Here is a 9,848-nt window from a genome sequence, read left to right as displayed (position 1 = left end):
TCTCAGACGCATCGACCGGAGGGATGGGTCGCACACCTGGAAGAGTTGCGGACTTCAGGAGTGTGGTACGAGAACGACAAGCACCTTCACATCAATGTACTGAACTAAAGGCAGCGTTCCTTGCTCTCCAAGAGTTCCAGGACCGCTTGATGTGGACACTCAGTGGTGTTGATGTACGACAACAACACGGTGGTGGCTTACGTTCAACAAACAGGGGGGGTCCTAGTGTCTCTCCCGTTGTATCAGTTGACTCGGCAGGTGCACGAGTGGGCCGAGGCACACTCAATAGAGCTGTCGGCACGCTACATTCCAGGGAGGAATGTAGTAGCAGACACGCTCAGCCGTCGGGATCAGGTGATAAGGACCGAATGGTCTCTACACCAGGAACGTTGGCGGAAAGGCTCTTCGACCTGTGGGGCGACCAGTCGAGGATCTGTTCGCCATCCGGCCACATCAGGAAGCTCCAGGTGTTCTTCTCGGCCGTGCCGGATCCATGGGCAGCTGCAGAGGACGCTCTTCAACACCCGTGGGACAACCTCTTCGCCTATGCCTTTCCCCCGTTCAGCCTGATTCGCAAGGTGATCAGTCGAGCAATGGTCATCCCGAATCTCAGGATGATCCTGATGGCTTCCAAATGGCCACAGGCCATTTGGTATCCGGACCTGCTGGCTCTTCTCGCAAGAGAACCGAGAGAGATTCCCCATTGGCACAACCTTCTCGGCCAGCCACACGTCGAGCGTTATCACCGAGCAGTCCAGTCCCTACGTCTTCACGGCTGGCTGTTATCCACCTTCTCTTGCGAACGAGAAGCTTTTTTCGTAGCGCAGCAGCAGAGATGGCTGGAAACTGTCGTCCCACCGTCACCTCTGCAGCTGTGTACCATGGGGAAGTCGGCCGTCTTCGGTGGTTGGTGTCGTAGACGGGGCCTATCTCTTCTCAGAGCCACTCTTCAAGCAGGTAGCTTGGATTTCCTCGTTTTTTCTTCACCGAGGAAGCTCCTCTAAGTTCCCACAGTCAAAGGATACAGAGCCGCCTTGTCGCTCCTCCTGAAACTGACGGGATTGGACATCTCGAACTCGTTTCGAGATCTCCTTGCTTAGTAGCAGCTTCCAAAGGTCTTGCCAACCCAGGGAACTCGAATGACCTCTCTTGCTGGACCTGGCATCGGCGAGAGAGTACGGAGCGTCATGCAGATAATGATGTGGATGAGATGCTGCTTTGTCCTGGGAGGACGCTACTCGGCGCTATCTGAAGAGAACTCGACACCTCGGGCCTGAGTGTCGACGCCTCTTCGTTAGCAACGGGGTCAACAGAAAGAAGTATCAAGAACACTCTTTCGTCCTGGCTGCGTGAGGTCTTCAGGAGGGCGTATGAGGCTGATGGTAGTGACGACATCCGTACGTCCCGTCCGAGAACTCACGAAGTTAGAAGTATTGGCCCCTCGTTGGCGTTTCGTAAGAACTTCTCCGTGGCGCAGGTATGGAAGGCAGGGGTCTGGTACAACCAGACCACCGGCAACTTCCTTATACCTCTTGGATATTGCCCATAGGTCCTTGGATCGGTTTCCTTAGGACCCGTGGTGGCTGCTCAACACGTCGTCTAGCTAACCCAGACCCTAGCAGGCTGAACAGCATCGAGTCCTGGTGTGACTGTATGAATAGATAGTGATGAGAAAGTGACTGGCTTCTCTTCTATCTTTTCTTCCCCTCTACCTGTGGGTAGAGGGATACGGTCATCACCCTGCTGGATAAGGACGAGATGCCGGTGAGCTATATGACAGAGCCCCATCCGATCCCTTTCACGAGGGATGGGAGCAGAATATCCACCACTTCCTTCTACAAGGGGGGGAAGTGGATGCCTACAAGAGTCAAAACCATGACTTTAACTTTGCTCCTGTACAGGAACAAGTTCTTACATTGCTGGTACGAAGAGATACGCTTGCCTCTCTCTTAGTACTCGGTCCAGAGGTCTGACCATTGATCCTGCGGTGCACACCCCGATCAATCGGACAGAGGCTTGGATCCCTCCCTCGCTCTTACGACCAGGGAGGCTTCCAGGTTGGGCGAACACCACCGTCTGTTTCACAAAAGACTCAGATTCCACCCACCAAGAAGTGAGTCTTCCATTTGTAGGAAAAGGACCGAAGGTTTGTATGCCGTGTCGGTAACAAATGACAATTTGTCTAAAATTGCATTTTTCCTAACTATACAAACCTGAGGTCCTTTTACACATAGCCCCACCTCATGCCACCCCTCACTCTGCAGTTTTTGCTTGGGCCAAAAGCAAAAGTGATTTGTTTACCTCCCAGTCGCGCGCGCGCGCCTGTCGGACAAGCAGTTAACTACCGAACCCCTTGTTCGAAAGCTTACGACCTATCCAGCTGCCGCTAGTACCTTCCTATTGTAAAAGGACCTCAGGTTTGTATAGTTAGGAAAAATGCAATTTTAGACAAATTGTCATTTTAAAGGTATCTTTACGGCACAAATTTCAGTTAACAGCGCCGCTAGCGCCGTTGTCTATTGAGTTCATACATTTGTAGAAATGCCGTTCAGACCATAAAGGTTATGCAAATTATATTAACAAATTTTATGGAGAGTTATTACGTAGGTATTAGGGTAAAATATATGCCTCTGACACTGTTCTATGCCGAAAATATCGAGTTACATAAGTGCAAATTTAGCTGTGGATGTGTCGATTCATAAATGTTCATGCTTTTGTTTAAAATGTGTATGAAAATGTATTACGTGAAAGGTATTTTTATTTCTGTACAGAAATATGATACAAAGGCAGCTTTTGAAACTGCCCTTCACGTTATCAAATACGATGTTATTTCATGTTCTTTCTTGTAAGCCGCCGCCTGCCGCTCTTCCGAAAATATCGATTTAAAAAAAGTGTAAATTAGCGATCGATGTGTCGATTTTATAAATGTTTATGCTTTTATGTTTCAAATGTGTATGAAAATGTATTACGAATAGGGTATTTTTATTTCTGTGCAGAAATATAAAAAGGCAGCTTTTGAAACTCCCCTTCAAGTTATCGACTACGATGTTTTATTCAAGTTCGTTCTTGTATGCCGCCGTCTGCCGCTCTTCCGAAAATATAGAGTTAAAAAGAGTGCAAATTTAGCGATCGATGTGTCGATTTTTCAAATGTTTATGCTTTTATGTTTAAAATGTGTATGAAAATATATTACGTAAAGGTATTTTCATTTTTGTACAGAAATAAGATACAAATTAAGGCAGCCTTTGTAACTACGCTCCACATTGTCAGGGGATGGTTTTTCATGTTCGTTCTTGTCCGCCAGTCCGAAAAATGCATTGTGTTATTTCTTTTATTAATTATGCATCTTTTCCATAAATCCTTTAAAAAGTTATACATTATTTCACTGTATCCAAGAATATTGTATGTATTCTCATATTATTGTATTTTAAAATACTAAGGCAAACTTAAGCCCGTATTCCGCGGAGCGGCCAATGTTGTGGTTTGAAATCAGCTGATGAATACGAGTTTGTTTCACCATAACGCAATTCTGAGCAAATTCTCTTGCTTCTAGTTAGCATAAACGAATATCTATATACTTGACTTATATGAGACAAAGTTATTTTTCCTTATACAGCGTGTTTTTAGGTGGAAATATTTATTGAATATGTCTCGTTGTGAATGTGAACTACTATTTTTTTCGTTAACAGATTACGTTGGCGGCATGTTTATTGCGTAAAAAATTATGTGATTCCGTTCGCAATAATCCTTTATATCATCGTAATACAAACTTTACGTTATTTATCTTATATCGGCGTGAAACCAACAGTAACATGTGTTCTTTCAAGCACAGTAGTTTTGATTAAAATTATTTTATCCCAATTTTATCTACAGTTGTGTGTGATGGCAGACGTTTACTGCAGTTTTATCCTTGTTGCCGATGTACGATAATAGTCATTAGCAGCTTGAACAGTTTTCTCAGCTTCAGTTATAACTAGGTTTAAATTTAACGGTATATTTCCCAATTGATCTTTAATCTATATTGATCTCTGATCTATAGCGAATAAAGTTATTACATTAAGATATCTTAGTTCTATTCTATACATAACGCCATTTATAACAAATACGGTAATGTTGCACTGTAGTATGATGATCGAAATACAAGCCAAACATGTTATCCAGTTCGGTTGTACTTAGAAAGAAAAAAAAAAAGTCGTTTCTCGTTCGGTTGTTCATGGCTGTACACGTTCACGCAACGAGTATAACGTTAAAACGTAACTAGAAGATGGATAAAGTTAGGCCATTATAATTTGATCTCTCATAAAATCTAACTATCGTAAGACTAATGATCGTAACCTGAACACTACAGCTACCTGTACACTGTATAAACTTTATTATATCTTTACATACTCTAGACACCCACAAGTACTGTACAGTAAATTCTACAGTACTATACTGCATAAATATAATTTTAATTATTGCGCCGTTGTGGGATTACGACGCCTTTGACTGGTCTAGAGTTTCGAAAGAAGGTGTGCGGCGGCCGTAGGCTTTAAAATCGCTCAGCATCGAAAATCGCTTGGCGTCGGTGGCCAGGAACGGAACCCCTGCCGCTAACCGAGGGCCGCCTGTTTTATTATGCAAAAATATTAATAAACATACACATGTACCATAGAAATTATCTTCTACCATAGAAATTATCTCATCTCAGTGAGAGAGAGAGAGAGAGAGAGAGAGAGAGAGAGAGAGAGAGAGAGAGAGAGAGAGAGAGAGAGAATTTACATGATCCTTAGATGGCAACACACACTCCCCCTCCTGATTTGACAGTTGTTGGATCCCAGCCAACTCAGCTGGCTACGTGTTCAAAAACAAGATGCCAGGTGAAATGCATTTTCTTTTTTTCTTACATAATTCTTTTTATTTAGAAACTAAAATCTTGCTAGTTCACTTTAGTATTTTCTTTAATGAATTTATATTATTGCTGTTTACATTAACATTGATATTTGAAAATTAGTAAATCATCATCCAAAAAACATCATCTCTGTAAGAGAGAGAGAGCAGGGGGGAGGGGGGGAGGAGTTAGAGGGAGGAGAGAGATAGAGAGAGAGAGAGAGAGAGAGGGTGGAAGGAGGAGGGAGGAGGAGAGAGAGAGAGAGAGAGAGAGATTATCGTAGTATTTGTAAAATACTTTCTCATATGATGTTTGTAGTTATAGTTGTTGTTATTATTATTATTATTATTATTATTATTATTATTATTATACAATAGCTGTTTCAACGGCATTTAATTTATATAGAATCTTCTCAGTTCTTCTTATCATTTTCTCGTCAGCATGTAGCTGGTGTATTAAGTTTCCTAAGGACATGTAAAGATTTTCATTTGTCTTAGGTTTATTCCTCTAACGTGTTGACAGCGCACAGGCAGTCATCTAAGAGAGTTTACAGTAAAGTGAATTAAGATACGTTTTACAAGTATTTATAGCATGCAAGGTTGTGTACAATCGGTGGGCGGGTCGGTGGGCAGGGATTTTAATTGGTCGTTGGATGGTAACGAAATCTCTCCCTGAGGCGTTCAGATCTGCGTGGTCTGGCCGGAGTTATTAGCGTCGGTTGGGTGTTGGTTGGGGTACCCACCTCTTGGGCGGCAGGTACTGCTGCAGGCTGTCCAGTTGACATATCTTCCGCTCGTTCTCTCCCGCTTTCTCTCTCTGCTTCTTCCTCTCTTTCTCTCTCTCTTACTCTCTCTCTTTCTCTCTCTTCAAGTTCCTCTCTCTTTCTCATTCAATCTCACTCTCTCTTTGTCTCTCTCTCTCTCTCTTTCTCTGTTTGTTCCTCTCTCTCTCTTTCTCTTTCTCTCTCTCTCTCCTTACTACTTTTCTAACTACTCCTTTGCCTAAGGGCTGTATGAGGGAGAGTACCATCATGAGCTGGAATGGACTAGATGCAGTTGAGGGGGACAGCCATACTGTAAAGATGATCTAGAGTATAGGATACTTTCAGTAGCAACACACTCCTCTCAATAATAGGAAGAGAGTAGGGTGATAATAGATCCAGATACAAGGGACAGGAGTGGTTTATGAGAACGGATAGCTCTCCACCTTCCGTAATGCAATAAGCCATGGCATTGTATGAAACACACAGAGAGGGAAACCAATAGATTCTCATATATCTTTGGTTCAAAGGTTAATAGTCCATTGTCTTAGAATACATCTATTCGGAAATGGATAAAGGTGGCAAACTCCCAGTCGGTTATAGAGACTCCCACCAATAAGTAAGTCTATTCTAATGATAAGACCGAAGGTTTGTTTTGTATATGAACAAATGACAAATTTTTAACCAATTTGTATTTTTCATAACTAACAAACTTGAAGTCGTAACGGATAAGGCCCATCTCTAACCACCCCTCTAACAGTCTAAACCAGGCTGGAAGAGTAACTGATAGGTCACGGGATGCCAAGGGCATTCTGGGAACTACAATACCCTGTGACCTGGTACAGATGCCAATAGTCCCTGGATCTCACAAGTTTTTTTTTTTATTAATTCTACCGGTTTCCAGCTTGGCACTAGTATTATCCTAATGTTAAGACCTCAGGTTTGTTAGTTATGAAAGATAAAAATGGGGTAAAAATTTGTCATTTTTCCTTAAAACTCTTGACACTGCTATGATGAAAGTGGGTTGCAGGGATAATGTGGAAGATTTGAGTTTGATGGAGTGATATATGGCCATGGTTTTTGAGATTTTATTACTGCAGAAATACTTTTCCAATTATTCTGTAGGAATGGTGGGAGAAGTCAAAGGAAAAGAAATGCATCTGCATAGAATGGTCTTAATTTTAAGCACATATTATTTTAATGTTGTATTTTACTTTGTATATGTACCTGCCTTCTGTTCATACCCATTTTAATCTTAGTTTTAAAGTAATTTTATTACCAGTGAATATAATCTGCCATTTTGAGATTTGAGAGCGGTTTTACAGTATTGGTGATTTTAGGATACTATATGGACGTGGAAACGGTTAGGGTAAGTTGTTGTTGTTTAAGCGGAAGTTAACCCTGTATCCAAAGAGGTTTTTCAGCTTTTTTTTTGTTTTCCTAAATGGTTAGTACATTTTTAATTAGTAAGAGTCTCTTAACTTCATTCACAGTAAATCCAGCATAATGTTTTAAATCCTCATTGGATTTAATTTGAGTCTTGAACCCACTGAACTACAAATGTACGAGCTAAGTCAGTAATTTTGGATAAAAAAGAAATGTATATGATTGGTCATGGTTAATTATTTTTCACTTTAACCAAGTGGACAATGACTTGACACACTTCATTACATTTGTAAAGTTCTGAACCCATGTTTTCTTTATGACATTGAGAATCATATTTTCTTGATATTAGAAATGTTTGCTAACAATAAAGATGTCAGTTTTTACGGTATATTGACTCGTGAAGAAGTTCCGTCGTAACTGGTGAGTAGTTTGAGTTTGAGGTTGTGTGAATATTTCTCTCGAACAACCTATTAGGGAGTTGTCCTCTTGTTGTTGACATTGGGCCAATTGTTCTGTATTCCAGTGATGGTGAAATGTCTGATGTCGGGAAAGTACAGTATGCTATTCTTTTGCAGATGCATCTTGCATTTTGTATCCATTGATCGTGGAATGGTGCATTCGTTGTTGAAACTCTGGGTTGTGAGAGCAGATGACACATTTTTATATATTCAGGATTTCTGAGCTGGAGAGCAGAGCATAAAAGCTAGATACTTAGACTTTTTGCTCTTGACTGAGAAGTTCTTTATTGTGATAGGCATGTGTAGAAGATTCAAGTTAATAAAGTTTATTTAGTAATGAACAAGAACTTTCAAATGTATGATGCATCCGAACTCAGGAATATTAATCAGATATAGATTCAGAAGATTTTTTCTTTGCACATAAAAAAAGGAAAATATTTAAATTTTACATCGATATTGGCAGCCTTTCATTACGGGAACAAAACTGGCACATAAGAAATCTTGTTAGTGCATGGAATAGAAAGGACTAAATATACTATAACTATGATGGCTGTGAATGGGCACTTTTTAGGGAGCTACATTGAGACAGAATTGATAGAAATTAGGGCATGATATGGTGATTAACAAAATTGGTTTGATTATTCTTTTCAAATTCTGGAAAACACAAAGTAACATCTTTCTTTGGAATTTCTATTTCTATTAGATATCAGCTGGTCAAAAAGACCAATTATGTAATGTAAATACAGTGACAAAATAGGTAATTGCTATAGACTTTACAGAGAAATTAAAAAGATATTACAATGTTAAGGTTTGGAGATAACTGGATGCATAATAGATAGATTGCCTCAGACAATCACAGAATATAAAAAATGTAGTCAGCGGTAAGATTCTGGGAAAAGAGGTTGTCATTTTGACCAGATCTTGAGCTTGAGGATGCTTATTTTAGTCTCGTCATTTGTTTTGAGAGGCGCCGTTACCCTTTGTAGGGGTAGTGCTGGGAGGAAGCATTGTTCTCAGACTGGGAATAGCTTGGAATATTGCAATGCCTTTCGTGAAAGATTGCTTTACTATCGGTACATATAAAAAAACCACCACAAGGAGGCAAGTGTAAATGGTCTTACCCTACATTTCCTCTATGATACTGTGTTCCTTTAAGAAATGTCACCAGAACGCCTTCTAAATTTTGTGATGCGTTCTTTTTCTGCAATCCCCCAGAATCAAGGGTCTTCTTCATGTTCATGTAAAGTAAACCAAGTTACTTAAAAGTCTTCACCATAAAATTCTCCTCCAAACCTCCGCCCCATCTTTCTCTTCCTATTCTCACAGCCTAATTTTCATTCTTGAATCACTGTATCTATCTATGTATCACGAACACTCACTCAATTCAAAACTGCAAAATTTTATAGTTTATCTTATATACAGATCTTAATACTTTTGTAACACCTCGATGTCATCCCTTTTTCTATTTTGTCTTGAGTTTTTCTCTTTTGTATTTATAGCCAAGCCTTATCAAACTGGACACTGGAATGACATGTACTTAAAATCTTTCCTTTTATCCTTGGGACCATTTACTTCTGAAACAATCAGTTTTTATCTTTTGCACACTCTTTCCTCTTGTTGTCTCTATAAGATTTACCCTTGACTCTTTGTCTCTACCTTGTTATGGTATGCCGTATTCTCAGGTGACAGATTTTGAAGTAGTCATGCGCAAGGAGAAAAAAAAGACCAAGTTGGAAAAGCTTCTAGGCACGGAACACTGTAATACTCATGTTGCTGATGACCGGAGTATGACAGAAGAGGTAAGAGATCTTTGGAAGTACATTTCACTTTAGAAGAGATTTATTTCAAATTTAGGGTATTAGGGAATAAATGTACTTCCAGTGCTTTCCCGAAAATGTTTGCAAGTGGTGCTGCATTTCTGGTGACTTAGAGAGGTGATATGGTAAGGAGATACTATAATGAAATTTGATACTATTTAGGTAGAAAAAATTAGGGAGGGTGTCTTCTGGTGTGACCCTTCTACTTATAGTTGTGTAGTCATTTTTGAGTGAGGGTGCTAGTTTCAAGTTCTTCCCTAGCATGGATGCAACTCACCACAGTTGACTAACTATTTCATGCATAACACACTGAGATGGCTGTTGGTGGCACGCCAGGTTGAATAGTTCAGACATGCTCTGTTGAAATACACTTTTTTGCCTTTGTTCCCCAGGTAGTTATTCAAATGTGGTGTGGTTTGTGGCAGCCTGGGTGCAATAGGGGATGAAATAATAAATGAAAAATAGATTAAGAAGTACTTAGTAGTTAGCAAAGATTTTTCTTTATGAGAATCAGTGTAGTGCTTTGAAGAATTACTTGTAGAAGGTAAAGAAGGGTT

At 40.3% G+C, this 9,848-nt stretch overlaps 1 protein-coding gene across 12 annotated transcripts in view; it reads left to right on the top strand.

The window, feature by feature from the left end:
* LOC135223840 (dedicator of cytokinesis protein 1-like) overlaps nucleotides 1-9,848 on the top strand; it is a 340,518-nt gene that overhangs the window by 228,129 nt on the left and 102,541 nt on the right. For 11 of the 12 annotated variants that reach the window (XM_064262721.1, XM_064262712.1, XM_064262719.1 and 8 more), the window contains exon 10: nucleotides 9,157-9,273. The exons of the other annotated variant lie outside the window; for it this stretch is intronic. In XM_064262721.1, coding sequence (XP_064118791.1) covers nucleotides 9,157-9,273 — 117 coding nt within the window. The remainder of the gene's footprint in view (nucleotides 1-9,156; nucleotides 9,274-9,848) is intronic. 12 annotated transcript variants of the gene reach the window in all.

Source organism: Macrobrachium nipponense, chromosome 10, assembly GCF_015104395.2.
Source record: "Macrobrachium nipponense isolate FS-2020 chromosome 10, ASM1510439v2, whole genome shotgun sequence".
In the NCBI taxonomy this organism is placed as follows: Eukaryota; Metazoa; Arthropoda; class Malacostraca; order Decapoda; family Palaemonidae; genus Macrobrachium; species Macrobrachium nipponense.
This window is presented reverse-complemented; position numbering and strand designations above follow the sequence as displayed.